General features: G+C 44.4%; 1 protein-coding gene across 1 annotated transcript in view; it reads left to right on the top strand.

The window, feature by feature from the left end:
* The first annotated feature begins 324 nt into the window (after positions 1–324).
* LPCAT3 (lysophosphatidylcholine acyltransferase 3) overlaps positions 325–19,586 on the top strand; it is a 39,633-nt gene continuing 20,371 nt past the window's right edge. The window contains exon 1 of the mRNA XM_047740520.1: positions 325–567. Within this exon, the coding sequence (XP_047596476.1) occupies positions 417–567 (151 nt within the window). The 5' untranslated portion in view covers positions 325–416. The remainder of the gene's footprint in view (positions 568–19,586) is intronic.

The following is a 19,586-nucleotide window of genomic DNA, read 5'->3' as shown; positions in this document are numbered from 1 at the left end:
GCCAATGGGAAGGCAGCGCACGAGCCGGCAGGACACTCACCCTCACCGACTCCTCCCCCAAGCAGTTAGAACCGAGTTGTACAATCACCTCGCCGCCGGCTTTAGACTTTTCCAATCGCAACTCCAGTTCCCGATTCCAAGCCCCGCCCCCGGCCCGCCCCGCGCTCATTCTCGGCGGGAGTCACCTTTGCTTTACAAACGTTCAGACCCGCCCTCTGCCTACCTTGCGCCCCAGGCCCCGCCCCCGTCTCAGGCTGACCAATAGCCGGGGGAGTCTGGAGCCGCTGGGCGGGCCCGCAGCCAATGCGCACGCCGTGGGCGGGCTCCGGGCCGGAATTGGGGGTGAAGCTACAGCCTTGTGCCCACATTCGGGGCGCGCGGAGCTGGGGGGTCCCTGGGGGACGCCCGGAGCAAAGATGGCGTCCGCAGCTGAGGGGGACGTGGGAACGGTGGCGGAGCTGGCGAAGGTGCTGCGGTTTGGTTTCGAGGAGCTGAGCCTTAACAAGTTGGCGACGTCCCTGGGCGCGTCGGAACAGGCGCTGCGGCTCATCATCTCCATCTTTATGGGTAAGGACCCTCCTGCTTCGCTCCGCCCCCTCGCGGAGTCCCCGGGGAATGGGGACATGACCTCCCCTCACTTTCCCGAGCCACCCAGGAAGGCTTTGTGGGGTGCGGATGTGAATCTTCAATCACGCCGACCAGCTATCGAGAGGAAGACAAGTCTTTCCTCGAGTCTGGGGGCGCCGTGCCCTCTGAACCTCTTTACCTTTCTCTGTGACCCCTGCTGTACCATTCTGGCCCCTCATTTGGCGCCACCACCGTCTCATCGTGCCATGATCTCCCCTGTGCCCCCACGACCTATCCTTATTTGTCTCTCTCTTGAGTTCCACTCTTTGTCCATGTGTACTGCTGTCTGTTATTAATACCAACTCTCACACATGCGCGCTTCTTGTCGGTAGGGATAGGCTCCCTGACTTAGGTATTAGCTTTGTGGGCCCCTAAGCCCCGAATTCTGTCCTTGCATGTTCGGAGTCTTTTTCTGCATTGCCAGCTTATATTACACTTACTTTTCTTTTCTGTCTTGTTTCTGATGTTTTCTTCTTATACCTTGTTGCTTTAACCCCCCTCTTAACTTTAGTCACCTGTTATTTATCCTGGGATATCATTTTAATACTGGGCTTGGGAAACAGGACTGACAACCCCCTTTAAAAACTATGCTACTCCAGGGGCGCCTGGGTGGCTCAGTGGGTTAAGCCGCTGCCCTCGGCTCAGGTCATGATCTCAGGGTCCTGGGATCGAGTCCCACATCGGGCTCTCTGCTCAGCAAGAAGCCTGCTTCCCTCTCTCTCTCTCTCTCTGCCTGCCTCTCCGTCTACTTGTGATCTCTCTCTGTCAAATAAATAAATAAAATCTTTAAAAAAAAATAAAAACTATGCTACTCCAAACGTTTATTACCCATATGGTTCAAAGGATGTGATGTGTCTGACTTTATGTCACAACAAGCTGTATTGTAACTGCTTTATAGGCTTTTTTGCTGCATCCTTCCTCCTTGGTTTCTTAATACAAGGAAGCAGCATGGCACAATGAGAAAAAAAAAAAAAAAAAGTGTGGACTTGGGAAGGCAAGCAAGTCAGACCCAACCTTGCTGCTGCTGGTGGACCGTGGGACCCTGGGCGAGTCCCTTAACCCCTCTGGGCCTCAATTGCTTATCTATGAAATGAGGACACTAATGCCTACCTAAAAGGACAGCTTGTAAAGTCCTATAGGAATTCAAAGGTCAAGAGCTGATGCATAAACATTTGAGTAGTTGGAAGGTTTTATGAAGGTTATGGGACTTCCAGCTGGGAGAGTAGGGGTAGGGAAGAATTAAGCAAACAGGACTGGGACAAGAGCATATTAGAGATCAGAGTCATGAGAAGTTGGGGATAAAAGTTAGATGTGGGATTCCTTAAATGCCAGAAAGAAGTTTGGAATGTATCCAGTAGTCAGTAGAGACATTGAATATGATATCACCTAAGGGTGTTAACTAGATCTAGATAATGTGAGAGGCATTAATTTATATTTAAATAATCTTAGCAGCTGATATAATTGTTACTTGCTTTTTTCAGATAAAACCAAGCTGATCTTCCTTTCTTCCAACTAAAGTTCCCCTTTTCCCTCCCTTGTAGAAGTGTAAAACTTTGGAGGCAAAAGGCACCTCAGTATCTCTCAGATCTAACCCAGATTTATCAAAACCCCCAATCTAGAATTCTTCACACCACAGCAGCTTTGAACTTCTACTCCTTGAGACTTGTTTCTCACCCAGTTATTTGTTGGTGTTGTAATTGGCAATTAAGAGTGTTTACATTCATTCATTTGGAAGCTCACTGATTTCTCCACTATAAATTGAGAATGTAACATAAGTAGCAACAAATTATTTGGGGCAACCTGTTGAATGGACCTAGGGCTGAAATTAGGGCTTGGAATTTGTCTGTTTTGTGCTGATGTGATCGAATACTGCCTGTGCACTCCTGGGGAGCTACTGCCGTGCTATCATGGGGCATACAGCTGACTGGGAAATTGTTTTCTCCATATCCTTTCCCTCTACTCTCCTCCCATCACCATCAGTCATCAAGCGATAAACACTTGGTGTAAAACATCTACTGTACTCCTGAACCCCCCTTGACATTCTGCCGTTTCCCAGATCCCCCCTTCCTATCTCCCATGTGCTGTTGTTGCCTGGTATCAGGCATAGCTATTCCACATTGATATATAGGATTGTGTTTTCTAGGTATGGATTAAATATCTACATGCAGACAGAAACTGATAGGCTTGACACGTGCATGGAAGAAAGAGTGCACTCTGGTTGTAAATGTTTTCCTTACAAAGGTATTACCATTTCTGCGTATTGTAACCTAGAGCAATGGAGTTCCTGGTTCCAGAACCCCCGCTGTCTTGGGTAATGGGGATACTAGAGGAAATCCTTGTCAGATGTACCAAGAAGGCTTATAGTCCAAAATGATTCTGACCCACTTTCTATTAATTCACAATTAATGTGGGTTAAAGGCACTTACAGATACCCCAAGGGAAGAGTTAGGTATATCAGACATTCACATTTTAAAGTATGAATCTTTTTTTTTTTTTTTAATAAGAGTTTTTGTTTTTTAGAGAGAGAGAGTTTGGGGTGAGGAGACGGAAGGGGCAGAGGGAGAGAGAGAATCTTAAGCAGGCTCTATGCTCCAGCGAGAAAGGGGCTTGATCTCACAACCCTGAGATCCTGATCTGAGCTAAAAATCAAGAGTCAGATGCTTAACAGACTGAACCACCCAGGTGCCCCTAAAGTGTGAATAACTTTTAATTAGACAGTCTCATTGCTATTTTCTTAACATCTTACTTTTCCTGCTCAAGTTCTATGTACTGATCTTGGGGTAGGCAGTAAATCATTATGCAGTAGCTTTCAAACCTTTGTGACTGCAACCCATGGTAAGAAATATTTAATCATGACCCAAATATATATATATATATATATATATATATATATATAAAATTTCTACAGACCAGAGGGGCACCTGGGTGGCCCAGTCAGTTGAGGGTCCGACTTTTGATTTCATATATATATATGAAACAAAAGTTTCAGGGAACATTCTTTATCCTTATATAAGCTGTGTATGTAGCTAGTTTCTGTTTTGTTTTTCAGCACTGCTTTGTCTCACTAAATTAGTTTCAGGACCTATTAGTCGGTTACAAGTAGTTTGAAAAATCCTGAGTTAGACGCCGTAATTTTTTATATTCAGTACTTCAAGGAAAGGATAAGTTTCTGAGTACCGCTGCCTTGGATTATTTTAACAGCCAGAAAACTCCATTAAAGGGATGCATGTATGTTTGTCTTTTGTAAGATCACAAGGAATTTGATGGAAGGTCAATTTTGCTATGGTGTTTTGCTATGGTGTTGAAAATAACCTCCCCTTCAACACCTGGGGTCTTATTACTCTTTAGGATACTTAATGATATAGTTCTGGAATGTTGGTGAGGTCTGGAGCTGAGGGCCAAGAAAGAATTCTTGGGACATCTTTGCGCAAAAAGGTGATTTTATGAAAGCACAGGGACAGGACCTGTGGGCCAAAAAAACTTCGGCACCTGGGTTGTGAAGAGTGGCCATTTATATACTCCGGAGTTGGGAGAGGTAGAGAAAATGGGAGGTGTCCAAAAGGACTTTGATATGCTAAAGAAGACCCTCTGGACACTGGTTGCATTGCTATTATCAAGCTAAGGCTATTTTTCCCTCTAGCCAAGCATTAACAATAAGATAGCTGGAAGTTTCCTGGAGGAATGTTACACCTATCCCATCCAGGAGTGGAGGGAGGGGAGAGCTTGAGGGGTGTCTGCTTGTGCTTTGTCCTCAGCTAGCCTTCTGCTCCCTCATCCATAACACAAGTTGTTCCAAGTAAATTCAAGCAAAGGTACCTACTGGGAGTTAAACCCTACAATGGACCCTGCAGTATGAGTAATCAGAGCCAGGCACTCCAAAGTATTGTCTACAGTTCGGGGGTAGGGAATGAGCTGGAGATAAGTACTCTAACAGCCACAATAAAAGACAGAAATCTGGGGCGCCTGGGTGGCTCAGTGGGTTAAGCCGCTGCCTTCGGCTCAGGTCATGATCTCAGGGTCCTGGGATCAAGTCCCGCGTCGGGCTCTCTGCTCAGCAGGGAGCCTGCTTCCCTCTCTCTCTCTCTCTCTCTCTGCCTGCCTCTCCGTCTAGTTGTGATCTCTCTCTGTCAAATAAATAAATAAATAAATAAATAAATAAATAAAAGACAGAAATCTAAGTGCCATAAGAGAATTACAAAGCTGTATGAGATTGAGAGATTGGACCTTTAATGAACTTTGAAAGCTGAATAAGGTTCCAGCAGACTGAGATGGTGAGACGGAAGGGAATACCGTGAGCAAAGGCGTTGGAGTGGTAGACATGGAGTGGATATGGTGGAACAGGAAGTAGTCCACTGGCACTAAAACAGGACTTAAATAGAGAAGAGGTGGAAATCAGACCAGAGGGGCACCTGGGTGGTCCAGTCAGTTGAGGGTCCGACTTTTGATTTCTCCTCGGGTCATGATCTTGGGGTCCTGGGGTGGAGCCCCACGTTGGACTCTGCGCCAGTCATGGAGGCTGCTTGGGATTCTCCCTCCCTCTTCCTCGGCCCCTCCCCCCCCAATAAAAAAAATAATAAAGAAGTCTGGAAAGGTAGATCATAGAGCCTGGAGAGCCAAAGCAAGGGGTTCGTGCTTAATTAAGTCAGTGATAGGGAACCATGGGAGGTATTTGAAAGAGAAATAATATGACCAGAGCTGTATTGGGAAAATAATGGGGTGATTATCAGCATGGGGTGATTTGAAGCAGACACAGGAAGTACGGAAGCCAGCGAGAAAGAACAATGATCCAGATGGTTATATGGACTCGGAGACAAGATGGTTGCACCAAGAGGGGAAGATAGGGATCTCATGTGAGTATTTTCACAGAATCTTTTGAAAAGTAGCTTCTGCATACACTTGCATCTACAGCTGCTCACACCAGAAATCTAAGACTCAGCCTTGCACCTCCCTTTCAACCTCTCCCCACATCCCAGTCCCCAAGTCCTGTCAATATCGCCTCCAAATTGTGTCTCCAATACATCCCCTTTTCTCCTTCGCCACAGCCGCCAGCCATCTGTCACCAGAACCACAGGAGTAGCCTCCCAACTGGTCTCTAATTCTGTTCTTGCCCCCACCTCCACCCCCAAGCAAAGTGGTCAGATCCGGTGCTTCTCTGGCTCAGAACCCTTCCGTACACAATTAGTAAGCCCCTGCCTGCTTTACCAGCCTCATCTCAAGCAAGTTCACAACTTTTTAACCACACTGCCTTCTTTTTAGTTCCTCAGAGAAAGGCATTAAGTGGTTTCCTACCTTGGAGCCTTTGTACCTGCTAATGCAGCTACCCAGAATGTTCTTCATTCATTATTCACCTGACAGACTCCTTTCATCTTTGGCGTCTCAGTTCAGATTGTCACTTCCTGTGATCTGAGAATTCTTTCCTGACTCTTACTTTATTTTATTTTATTTTTTAAAGATCTTACTTATTTATTTGACAGAGAGAGAGAAAGCACAAGCAGGGGGAGGGTTGGGCAAAGGGGGAGGGAGCAGCAGGCTCCCCGCTGAGCAGGGAGCCAGATGTGGGGCTCCATCCTAGGACCCTGGGATCACCACCCAAGCTGAAGGCAGACACATAACCATCTGAGTCACCCAGGAGCCCCTGACTCTGATTTTGTATGATGTCCCCTGTTGCACTTTCTCATACCCACTGAAATTTCCTCCCACTTGTATATTCCCATTAGTGTTTCCGTATTTGTGGATGAGAGCAGAAACCATGTCAGTTTTGCCCACCACAGTATTTCCCAGAGTGGAACACCGTACCTGGCTTCTGAAAAAGGCAAGAAGTATTTATTGACTAAGTGAGCATGTGACTATATGACTTGGCCGCTGATTAAATGGAGGATGAAGAAGCAATTAAAAAAAAAAAAAAAACCTACTCAGTCCTTCTGCTGGAAAAATAATGATATCTCACAAATGCAGAGAGGTCAAGAGGAGCGTCCCATACTGGGCCCTGCCAGGCAGTGGTCTTGTTTTGGATTTGCTCTAGGTTCCCAGGCCACCTCCAGGTGGCTTAAGAGTTAAAAAACCCAAGCTTGAGCTCAGGAGAGAAGTTGGAATACAGATAGGGTTTTAGGAGTCAGTGTTGGTATCATAATGGAATCAGGGGGGGCTTAAAACACCATGGAGAGGCTTGTACAAAGAGCAGAGAACACAATTCTTGTTGATGGAGTATGTTAACATTCACCACACCTGGCCTGTAGTAACAATCGCTGACATTCATGAAAGACTCGTATGCCTACGACATCATCTGAAGTACTCAACGTACCCCACCTACGCCTGCCAGGTTACCCATGAGATAATTAAAGTACTGTTATCCTCACCCTTATGCAGATAGGAAACTGGGGCCTTCAGAGGTTAAGTAACTTGTCGGAAGTCAAACCTGTTTCTACCCCGCTCTAAAGTCCCTGCTCTTGATCACACTGGGATTGCGAAGAGAGTGTGGGGGTGGAAAAGATAAATGCCCTTGGTGTCCTGTTCTCTTGACTTATGTGGGTAAGCCAAGATGGAGTCAGCACATGAAATACCTCTCAGCGGCCAAAGCTGGAGCTGGCCAACTGGACTAGATGGCCACCTACTTAGTATGAGTGGTCTCCTCTAGTGTTGGCCATGACTGTGGCTTGGCTGTTAGACCAATCAGAAATTGCACCTGGGCCGTATCTGGGTGGTTCCAGCGGTTAAGAGGCTGATTTTTTTTTTTTTTTAAGATTTTATTTATTTATTTGACACAGACACAGTGAGAGAGGGAACACAAGCAGGGGTGTGGGAGAGGGAAAAGCTCGGCCCAATGTGGGGCTCGATCCCAGGACAGTGGGATCATGACCTGAGCTGAAGACAGATGCTTAACGACTGAACCACCCAGGCGCCCCTAAGTGTCTTATTCTTGATTTCCTCTCAGGTCATAGTCTCAGGGTCATGCGATTGAGCCTTATTTTGGGCTCCCCGTTCAGGGAGTCTGCTTTAGGATTCTCTCTCTCTCCTTCTGCCCCTCCTCTCTCTCTCCCTCAAATAAATAAATAAATCTTTTCTTTTTTTTTTTAAAGGAAGGAAGGAAGAAATTGCACTTGATGGGGTAAGGATTCATTCCTCAGAGGTTCAGGTTGGCATGACTAAGGTTAAAAACCTTTAAAATCAAAGTAGGTTCTGCAGTTCAGTTCCCCTTGGACCAAAGTCAGGTCTGGCCCTTCGGAACTAAATCTGTTCCTCAGTGCAAAAAGCTTTCTTCCGGTAGCACTGAAATTACAATATAAAGAGACCAAAGCCAAGCTAGATGGAAATTAAACAGCATTAACTAAACAAATGTGACTTCTGACCATAATACAAACAGGGTCCAGAAATTCTATTACTAGAAAATAAGGGGGTAGTCTTAGATGATTTTCAAGTCTTCTTCCAATTCTTTTTTTTTTTTTTAAAGATTTTATTTATTTATTTGACAGAGAGAGATCACAAGTAGACGGAGAAGAAGGCAGAGAGAGAGAGAGAGAGAGGGAAGCAGGCTTCCTGCTGAGCAGAGAACCCGATGCGGGACTTGATCCCAGGACCCTGAGATCATGACCCGAGCCGAAGGCAGCGGCTTAACCCACTGAGCCACCCAGGCGCCCCCTTCTTCCAATTCTTAAAGTCTAGGTAAAGTCTACATTTTGAGACTTTATTCTAATTCATAGCTATAGATTTTATCATAATCTAAATCTTTCTCTTTGAAGATTTTTTTTTTTTTTTTTTTTTTTTTTTTTTTTTTTTTTAAGAGAGGGTAGTGGGGCAGAGGGGGAGAGAGAATCCTGACCAGGCTTCACGCCCAGTGCCACATCTGACGTGGGACTCCATCTCATAATTCTGAGATCAAGACCTGTGCTGAAATCAAGGGCCAGACACTCAATGGACTGAGCCACCCTGGCACCCCTGGCAATTTCTTTTAAATACATTCTTTCATCTCCTTTTTGTCTGCACTTCGATATCTTACATTGCACAAAACTTCATGCTCTGTTTTGTTTTTTGGTTTGTTTGTGTTTTAAAGATTATTCATTTGAGAGAGAGAGAGAGCAAGAGCAGGGAGGAAGGACAGTGGGAGAGGGAGACTCCCTGCTGAGCAGAGAACCGGAAGCAGGGCTCAATCCCAGGACTCTGGGATCATGACCAGAGCTGAAGGCAGATGCGTAACCAACTGAGCCACCCAGGTGCCCCAAAACTTCATGTTTTGAATGCCATTATAACTTTAATGTCAAATAGAATCATTCATTTACAGAGGCATGTGGAAATTTGGACCCATGAGATTATATGCCCAACCTAATTCAACAAAAATAATTATATACCCACTGACCTTAAATCTGTCTGGGCACCATCAGAACTCACTGGAGGTGTTCAGTGCAGCAGCCTTTCAAAAATGGGACTGGTCTTCAAAAAGGAAATGGTATTTCAGCTGGACCTTAAAGGTTATAGAAGATTCTAGTAAGGTAGAAAGAATCTTTCTAGCTACAAAGAATAATGAACATACATGTGAAGATGAGGAAAAGTAAGAGAATCTGAGGAACAGCAGGTGGTCCAGTTTGATTAGAACAATAGAGGACCCATAAAGGAGTCAGAGAGAAAAACCTGATAGACCTTTCGGGTAGGTGGGGGTAAAATGGCGGCATAAAAGAGTGGGATGTGCATTGTCTTCCAATACCTGCTGGCCCAGGTGCAGACTGTGTTCAGATTAAGTATGTACTAGTTGCATCACCACAGACTAATTATTAAACTTCAGCCATCCATTTCCTCATGTTCCCAAAGGGCAGTTTCACTAAAGGATTAAGGTTAAGCATTAAGCAGTTTATCTAATAGTTACTTAAATTGGATTTAATTCATAACAAGCAATATTTGGAAAGAGTGTGAAGTTTACGTGAATTTTTAAAAATAGTGTAGTCATCAAAGAAATGCCCGACTTCCAGAGAATCACTCAGTCATACCCGTGGCGCAGATGTGTTCATTCTCCTCTGCCCTGGAAAAGTGGGGAGAGCAAATTGGGAAGCTCGGTGGGACTGAATGAGGTAAAATGTGTAAACCTTTGACCCAAAGTAGTTTTGTTTTTTAAGATTTTTGTTTATTTGATAGAGAGCAAGTGAGCACAAGCAGGGGGAGCGGCAGGCAGAGGGAGAAGGAAAAGCAGGCTCCCAACTCGGGGCTCATCTCAGGACCCTGGGATCATGACCTGAGCCAAAAGCAGATGCTTAACAGACCAAGCCACCCAGGCGTCCCCCGCCCCCAAAGTAGTTTTAAATAATTATAATTAAATAATTGTTCCTTCCTTCCCTTAATAAATACTTATCCCTCCCTTTCCAAGCATGGTCTTGAGACCAGCAGCATGGGCACCTCCTAGCATCTCCTGGCTTGTGTCCTAGGAACTTGTTAGAAATGCCATTTGCTAACATCACTTGTTCTTCAAATATATTCTTCTTACTGAATGTTACTGTTAATATTATTATATCAATGATATCATGGTCATCTCTACCATCTAACTCATATCCTTACCTCCACTGTCTGTTTCACACTTTTGATGAGAAGGTTAAATATGGAGGAATTTTTTCCATAAGGGGGTTGGACTCCTAGTTCCATCTTTCCCTTTCTGGCTTGCGTCACCTACCTCGAGCACTCCAGCCTTCTCTTCATCGACTGACTCACATTTCTGAATACAGTTAATAAACTGTGACTTGTAGCTTTAACAAAAATGAGGTGGCCTAGTTGCAGCTGCCAGGAAAAGCTGTTCTAGGCAAACTGCCCTTCTCAAGCATAGACTGTTTAAGGTAGGGTGTGTGTGTGTGTGTTGACATTTTTCCAGCAACTGCTGAAGTCGGGGACCAGGAGATTTAGGAACCCCCCTGGAGTTCTCATGGTGAAGCCTCAGTAGTTCCCTAGAGACCTTCAAAGCCTGTCCATGATTCATGCAGCCCAAAAGATGTTGCATGTGTCTTTATTTCTGCCTGTTTTCAAAATGAGAAGGGAGGTAGCGAGTAAGACACTAAAAATAAAGATAAGTAATTTCTGGGTAAGAATTGCCTTTGGGCTTAAAATGGACTGGTTTTTAAATCCAAGTTCCTCTCTATTCAGGCACTGGCTTTGAAGATAAAGCGAGATTCATTAAATTCCGGACACCTTGAATGAAGTATTCTATCTAAGCGCCGTATGTACCAAAGTTGTTAGTAATAGAGGCTTCTGGTAGAATGTTACTGCTTTCTAGCTATAAGGACATTGGTCAGAAAGCAGGGCGAAGATCAGGCCAAAAAATGATCAGACCCAAGTTTTGTTCTTGGCTCACATGAAGTCAACAAGTTGACTATGTAAACGCCCCACTCTGGGGCACCTGGGTGGTTCAGTCAGTCAAGCATCTGCCTTCAGCTCGGGTCGGGGTCCTGGGATCAAGTTCCACATCGGGCTCCCTGCTAGGTGGGGAGTCTGCTTCTCCCTCTCCTGTTCCCTCTGTTTGTGCTCTCTCTCTTTCTGTCAATAAATAAATGAAATCTTTTAACAACAATAAATAAATAAATGCCCCCAGTCCAAGCACAGGCTAAGTTTAAATGCAAAATAAAAAGCTTTCGTCCATTAAAGATGCTTTCAATACCAAGTATTCATGTTGCTATGGCATTTTCATAAGAAAAGCCTACATGGTCATACTGCTACATAAAATTATAAACAGTGAGATAGTAATTTTGTAGGCAGTTCACTGTAAAAGAAAAAGGATTCATGCGCGCATGTTGTGTGCAGATCTGAGGAGGATATGAGATCCCAGGAGGTTAAAGTTCTGATCACTGTATAGTTGTGTATGCTGTAATGAGAAGTGGCATCCACGTAGACATGGTCAGGCCTTCTAGCTCCTGAAGTTTCCGATTTCTGCTGTGGTAGCAATTCTAAACTCAGATGGACTTGGACACCACTCTGGATCGCTGTCCATAAATACAAAACTTCAGTTTGGAAGCCAGCAAGCAGGCCAGCTGGAGTTGTGCCCTGTAAGGCTCCTATGGTATCTACCTCCGACAAAAGGGGGAAAGATTGATTATAGTTCGAGTACCAATATACTGGGGCCCTGACAAAAAACGTTGAGCTGTAAGTGCTTCTAGAAATCCTCATTCTCTAGCCAAAGGATAATCTGACTCCATTTTTAAATTCTTTGTTGGTTCTTCTGAAACAGTAGTAAACAGGGGCACCCAGCTGGCTCAGTCAGTAGAGTATCCAGTTCTTGATCTCAGGGTTGTGAGTTCAAGCCCCATGTTGGGTGTAGAGATTATTTTTAAATAATTTTTTTTTTAATGAAAAATGAAAGAGTAGTAAACAAAAGCAAAACTAGGAACTAGATGGTATGCATTTATATTATTTATACTAAGAACCTGACATAATTATTTGTGGGGACTTAGGTCATCAGATCACCAAAAGCTCCCAGTTTTTTTCAAGTCTTATCCTTTGGTTTTATAAAGTATTATTTTATTCTAAAATATGTAATTTTTAGGGGTGCCTGGGTGGCTTAGTGGGTTGAGCATCTGACTCTTGACCCAGCTCAGGTCTTGATCTCAGGTTTATAAGTTCAAGCCCAGCATTGGGCCCCATGCTGAGTGTGGGCCCACTTAAAAAAAATTTTTAAAAATAAGGCTCCTGGGTGGCTAGGTTGGTTAAGCGACTGCCTTCAGCTCAGGTCATGATCCTGGAGTCCCAGGATCAAGTCCTGCATCAGGCTTTCTGCTCAACAGGGAGTCTGCTTCTCCCTCTGACCTCTCCCCTCTCACTCTCTCTCAAATAAACAAATAAAATCTTTAAAAAATAAATAAATAAAATATATAATTTTAAAATGTTTTTTAAATTCTTCCCAAATCTTCAAGTAATATTGAAATGCTCGATATAGAAAGAAGTAGATCATTTCCAACTTTTGTACATCAGAGGATACTACCAAGAAAATGAAAAGATAACCCATCGAATTAAAAAAAATTGTAAACCATATATCTGATAAGGATCTAGTACCCAGAATCTGTCAAGAACTCTTATAATTCAATAATAAAAAGTCATAACTCAGTTAAAAAATGGGCAAAGGATATGAATAGACACTTGTCTAAGCAAGACATACAAATGGCCAATAAGCACACAGAAAAATGCTCAGCTTATTCGTCATTTAGGAAATACAAATTAAAATCACAGTGACATACCACTTCATGGTTATTTAAAAAAAAAAAAATGGAATAAGCAAGTGTTGGTGAGGCTGTGGAGAACTTGGAACCCTCATGGGTCGCTGATGGGAGTGGAAAACAGTACAGCCACCATGGGAAACAGTTGAGCAGTGTCTCAAAGTTAAATAGTTACAGCGTGATCTAGCCATGCCACTCTTAGTTCTATACTCAAGAGAATTGAAGGCGTGTGTTCACACAAAAACTTATACACAAATGTTGATAGCATTGTTATAAAGGCCAAAAAGTGGAAACAACTATTTGTGCTCCGACAGATGAATGCATGGATGGACCTTGAAACTGTTACCCTGATGTTTTTGTTATGTTAATGTCATGCTGAGAAATGGGCACATTCTGTATGATTCTGTTTATATGAAATGCCCAGAATAAGCACATTCCTTTTTTTTTTTTTTAATTTTCATTTATTTATTTGACAGACAGATCACAAGTAGGCAGAGATTGAGGGGGAAGCAGGCTCCCCACAGAGCAGAGAGCCCGATGCGGGGCTTGAATCCCAGGACCCTGGGATCATGACCTGAGCCGAAGGCAGAGGCTTTAACCCACTGAGCCACCCAGGCGCCCCCCCCCCTTTTCTTTTAAGATTGTATTTATTTGTCAGAGAGACAGAGAGCACAAACAGGGGGAGCAGCAGGCAGAGGAAGAGGCAGGCTTCCCACCGAGCCAGGAGCCTGTTGTGGGATTCGATCCCAGGACCCCAGGATCATGACCTGAGCCCTGAGCCAAAAGCCACCACTTACTGAGCCACCCAGGCGTCCCTGGAATAAGCAGATTCTTTTTTTTTTTTTTTTAAGATTTTATTTATTTATTTGAGAGAGAGCATGAGAGGGAGAAGGTCAGAGGAAGAAGCAGACCCCTGCTGAGCAGGGAGCACAATGGGGAACTCAATCCTGAGACTCCTCGCTCAACCAGCTGAGTCACTCAGGAGACGCCAGTATAAGATTTCTTAAAGACAGAAGGTGGGCTTGTGGTTGTGGTTGCCAGGGGATGAAAGGTGGGTTGAATTGGGAGTGACTGCTAGGAGGGGTGAGGTTTCTTGTCCGGGGAATAGAAATGTTCTGGCATTAAGACACTGGGGATGCTTGCACAACATTGTGAATAGACAAAAATTCACTGAATTCTAGACTTAAAAAAAGACTAAAGAGGGACCACATATGATCTCAGGTAGAGTGAGAACCCAACAATTACACCTGTTCAGATTCATGAGGACAATTACAGGGTGTAATGCTGTTATCTTTCTTCTTGTTAGAATCTTGGCTGGAAGAAAGCATTTATTGTTTCATTTGCCAAAATGCCTGCTAAGGAAAAAGTCTCACCTTGTTTGTATTTACAAAGATTAGATTTGGCAAATCTAAACACAAGAGAGAAATTCTCATGACAAGTATTTGGGAGGGTTGGAGAAAGAGCAGCTAATTAGCCACTTGGCAATGGGACAGGGCAACCCTTGGGCAGCCCTAGGCCAGATCAAGTCACAACAGGAGCAAAGGGCCATTTCTCCACTGAAGACCAATGCCATGAATTAAAAGGGGAGGAAAACCCATGTTACTGGAAACTAGCTAGACATTACTGAGAGAGAACCCATAATGTATAAAATCCAGAAAGCATTGAAAATGGGGGAGAGGGGGCACCTGGGCAGTTCAGTGGGTTGAGTGTCTGCCTTCAGCTCCGGTCATGATCTCACAGTCCTGGGATTGAGTCCCTCGAGCTCTGTGCTAAGCCGGGAGTCCCTCTCCCTCTGCCCCTTCTCCCTGCTCATCCTCTCTCTTTTTTACTCTCTCCCTCACTATCTCAAATAAATAAAATAAATAAAATCTTTTTAAAAGGGGGGTTAAGATACTTCAGGCCTGTACAAGGGAAGGAAGAGGAGAAAACAGGAACAGAAAGGGCAGGAAAAGAAAAGAAGAGGCAAGAGGAGGGGCAGACCCATCAGAGAGGAGGGGAGGGGGGTGTACTGTGGGAGCCCAGTCAGCCCATTGCTTCTCACTGTGCCCAGAAAGGGCCTGTTTTCACAGGTGATAAACATCTCTGCTGGATGATTTCTGCAATCCTCTCCTCTCTCTTCGACTTAAACGGATGCCCCTGCTGGCTGAAACACACTGCTTTAGCATATGCAATACGGGCCACTTCATCCCACCCCTACCCCAGGGTACCCCCCTTCCCTCCCTTCTCCCCGCCCTAGCTCTGGCAGTATTCCCTTGCCTCCTGTAGTCTCTTGATGTACACTGCATTTCAGCCTCTGTGTGTCAGACTGTTATTGAGCAAGGAAGAGGGGTTGTAGGCAGTCCATTACTCCACACACTCGCCTAGGGGTGACAGTGTACCCAAAGTCTACATTTGACAGTCTTTGTGCCCCTTCTCTTCCACATTTGCTTCCCACATACCACCCTTGCATCCCACGCCCCAGCTGGCTCTCCCTGCCTACCATTCTCAATCCTGTCAGAGCCTTCTCTGCCTCACCCCTCCTCAGGCCTATGCATCCACCGACAGCCAAGAACCCCCTGCTGCCAAATGCCCCACCCCCACCTGGAACCCCCAGTGGAACTTAGTTGGGGAGTATGCCTGTCATTTGGAAGACCTTGGTTGAAGCTCTGTACCCACGGGATCCTGGGAGTAGAAGGATTTTCTGACCAGTGCCTAGTTTTGTTATGGTGGTTGCTTTTTTTTTTTTTTTTAAATCCCAGATCCAAATCTTGGATTTGGGACCTGAAGCTTATATAATCGTGGGGACCTTTTTTTAGGAAAAAGGATACAAAAATAGCTTATAAGTTTCATGGATACATATGACCATGTGAACTGGTCCTTAGCTCCTGCCTCCACCACCGCCCCAACCCCCCAGGGCCTTAAAAGGGGCCTTTGCAAAGGAAGGGCCTTGAAGCAGAAGCTTTAGTAGCTTTGTGGCCAATGGGCTTCTTCCTGGGAGTATGAGGTGCAATTTACAAACCTTTATTTTTGAAACTTGCTGTAGGTTTAATTTAGTTTAATCGTGAGGTGGGCAGCGGCCAGGCCAGTTAAAAGAAGCCTCGAAGTTTAAGTTCGGTATAGATAGACTTATATAAAATATTTGCTCAAATGTCAATATTTTTAAAGTGGCCTCAAGGACATCCACATGTGACACTTTTACAGGTATTTTCTCTTTTAATCTGTACCACAGCCTGCAGATACGGCTAGCACTTTCCCTGTTTCACAGTTGAACACATTGAGATCCAAGGGATCTGTTCACCCCAGCTGCAGAGCTGAATTTCTGAACTAGATGACTCCTGATTCCTGAGCCCAGGGATATTCTGGTTGATCAGATAATCTGGCTGGAAGTTGTCACCATGTGGTGTATTAATTTACAAAGAATTAAAATGTGATAAAAGTGGACTGATGGGACACCTGGGTGGTTCAGTCCGTTAGGCGTCTGCCTTCAGCTCAGGTAATGATCCCAGGGTCCTGGGATCAAGTCCCATATTGGGCTTCTTGTTCAGCAGAGAGCCTGCTTCTCCCTCTGGCCGCTCTGCCTGCCACCCCGCCGCTTGCTCTCTCACTGACAAATAAATAAAATCTAAAAAAAAAGTTTTGGGGCGCCTAGGTGGCTCAGTGGGTTAAGCCTCTGCCTTCGGCTTGGGTCATGATCTCAGGGTCCTGGGATCGGGCCCGCATCGAGCTCTCTGCTCAGCAGGGATCCTGCTTCCCCCTCTCTCTCTGCCTGCCTCTCTGCCTACTTGTGATCTCTCTGTCAAATAAATAAAATCTTTTAAAAAAAAAAAAGTAAAAAAAAAAAAACTTTTTAAAAAAGTGTACTTGGGGCGCCTGGGTGGCTCAGTGGGTTAAGCCTCTGCCATCGGCTCGGGTCGTGATCTCAGGGTCCTGGGATCGGGTTCCGCATCGGGCTCTCTGCTCAGCAGGGAGCCTGCCTCCTCCTGTCTCTCTCTGCCTGCCTCTCTGCCTACTTGTGACCTGTCAAATAAATTAAAAAAATCTTTTAAAAAAAAAATCTTAAAAAAAAATAAAAATTAAAAAAGTGTACTGAATACAGGTGACAGGAGTATCATTTTATCTTTGCTCATTAAGGCATTTTGGTATCTTAAAGCACCTCAGAATCAGTCTTGAACAGCATTTGTCCCTGTTCCACTGCAAGGGAGAAATGCCAGTCAGCAGACTCTTTGAGCTTTAACGTTCCTTCCGTCTGTAAATTTATGTAGATTAAGATTTAGGAAAAAACAGTTCTCTAAAGTAACTAACTCCGTGACCATTCGAACAAACTAGTAGTACAGAAAAATACTATAACCAGATGTTCAGACTTGCAGATCACGTGTTTGATGTCCCTGCTGCCGTCTAGTCAGACTTGAAACGCTCAGGAGGGCTCGCCATGATGGACAGCTAACTCTGGGACTAAGAAGCTAGTGACAACCTCCATGTGTTTCATTCCCTGTGGCATGACACCAAACAACACTGGTGACATCAGAGTCAGTCTTGCATCGTGTCATAACTTTTCAGCTTCTGTAACTTTTACCAGTTAGCCAGCGTGTGTGTCTGTGAGCTTCAGATGGCCATGCTTCTTACTGAGAGCACTTGGCTTAAATGGAGCAATTAAAGAATTACTTTTGGTGAGACTTTGGGGCAGCTCGTTTAGGTGGTTTGGTTGGGTTAAATGACTAAAAAACTAGTATTTCTCAACCTTCATAGAAAACCCTTTTTTGTTCTTTCTCACAAGTAATAGCCATCCACTCATTTACCTTTGAAATGTCCCCTCTATTCTTTTATCCCCAGGACATTTTGATCACTTGTCCCAGTTTTCTTCAATCCTGTGTCAGAGTTGTCAAAATATTTGAGATATTCAGCAGGAGGAGACTTTCATAAAGGAACTGCTGTATTCTTACTACACTGCGTGAAGATAGGGACGGGGAGTCCCCAAGAATCAGATGAACAAAACGAGTACAGGAGAGCACCTAGATTTAACATTAAAATGTAGTTTGGGGTGGGGGGGCAGCTGGGTGGCTCAGTCAGTTGAGCGTCCAGCTCTTGATTTCCGCTCAGAGATTGTGGTCTCAGGATCCTGGGCTCGAGCCCCACATTGGGCTCCCTGCTCAGTGGAGAATCTACTTGTCTTCCTCTCCCACTGCCCATCCCCCTTCTCGTTCTCTATGTGTGTGTCTCTCTCTCAAATAAATCATTGGGAAGAAAATGTAGTTTTTAGTTGTTTTTAGATAGGAGGAGAAGCAAACATGAACATGAGTGTGCCTGTGTCTGCAACTAGGTGCAGTAGATTGTAGCTTTAAAAGCACACAGGTAGTTATTAGTGATTCACTCACAGGTCACTGCCAAGTGCCAAGGCATGTGGCAAGAATATCAGAATGGAAATCAGGTGATGTGGAGTCTAACTTGAGCTGTTCTCTCTTGACCTTGAGCATGCCAGCTATCCGCCCTGGGCCTCTGTGTCTTAGCTAATGAAGGTTTTGGAGTCAGTGATTTCTAAAATTGCTTCAGATTCTAAGAATCCGTATGTCCCGTGAATAACCATTCAGCGTATGACTCAGCCCGAGCTATACAAGATTGTCAGAGGGTGGAAGGTGTGTTGACACTTTGCCCTTACTGTCTATAAGCTTAATCTGGTGAAGAGAAACAAAGGACCAGTTCTGAACAAATTCCAAAGGTGACAGCTTCATTCTCACCTAAATATCTGTAATCTACAAGCACTCTTCCTGCTACAGAGTGATCAGTAACTCAGTGTAAATGCCTCATCAGTTACCGATCCATTGACTAGACAGTGTCAGGCAGTGTCCATCCTATTTCCATGTCTTTCTTTTCTCTACATAGTTGTTTAGCACGAGGAATTTCCACTTTGATGGAAAAAGAATTGAGTGGCAGATCTTCAAAGTAGAAGTAATTGTGATAAAATTTTCATGGGACAATATTTGATAAAATTTAACTACAAAACAAAAATTACAAGTAAGCCAGGTTCGAAAGCAGTCCTGTTTTATATTCTGGTCTGGGATTCTTAGAAAAATTTGAGTGAAATTTGATAGGTACTTCCAGTATGGCCTTTCAGTATTGCCCAAAGCAAAATACCCATTATCCATGGTAACCTTCCATAGTTTAGAAAAATTACAACATCCAGGTAAAATAAGGATGAAATGGGTTTTTTTCAGCCATCTGTAACTAGAAATTCCAAAGAGTTGCCATAATCTTGTCAGTAACAGTCCTTAAAAGCAGTGCTGAAGGCTGAGAAAGAAAGGGGTAGACAAGAAATAGAGACAAAGGGGCGCTTAGGTGGCTCAGTGGGTTAAGCCTCTACCTTTGGCTCAGGGCATGATCCTGGGGTCCTGGGATCGAGCCCCACATCGGGCTCTCTGCTCAGCAGGGAGCCTGCTTCTCCCTCTCTCTCTGCCTGCCTCTCTGCCTACTTGTGATCTCTGTCAAATAAATAAAATTTAAAAAAAAAAGGGAAATAGAGACAATGAGTTAAACCATGATTCTAGGAGATTAACAAAAGGACAAAGTGGAACTGAACAGTAGCCAGAAGCAGCAGCAAAGGGACAGAGGTGGGCGGGTGGCTAGAAGGGGAAAACCGAGAGCCTGTGCTATTTGAAGGTAGGGGAGATCATTTGCTAGGGACTTACTTAAGTCATGGACCTAGAGGTGAAACCAGAGGTTCGCATCCAACTGCGTCAGTTACTCGCTGATCAGCACAGACCGGTTATCTAACTGCTTTGATGTGTTTTTGCTCATTCAGACACTGAAGACAGT

Source organism: Lutra lutra, chromosome 8 (genome assembly GCF_902655055.1).
Source record: "Lutra lutra chromosome 8, mLutLut1.2, whole genome shotgun sequence".
Classification (NCBI taxonomy): domain Eukaryota; kingdom Metazoa; phylum Chordata; class Mammalia; order Carnivora; family Mustelidae; genus Lutra; species Lutra lutra.
Note: the sequence above shows the minus strand (reverse complement) of the source record. Positions and strands in the feature narration are given on the sequence as shown.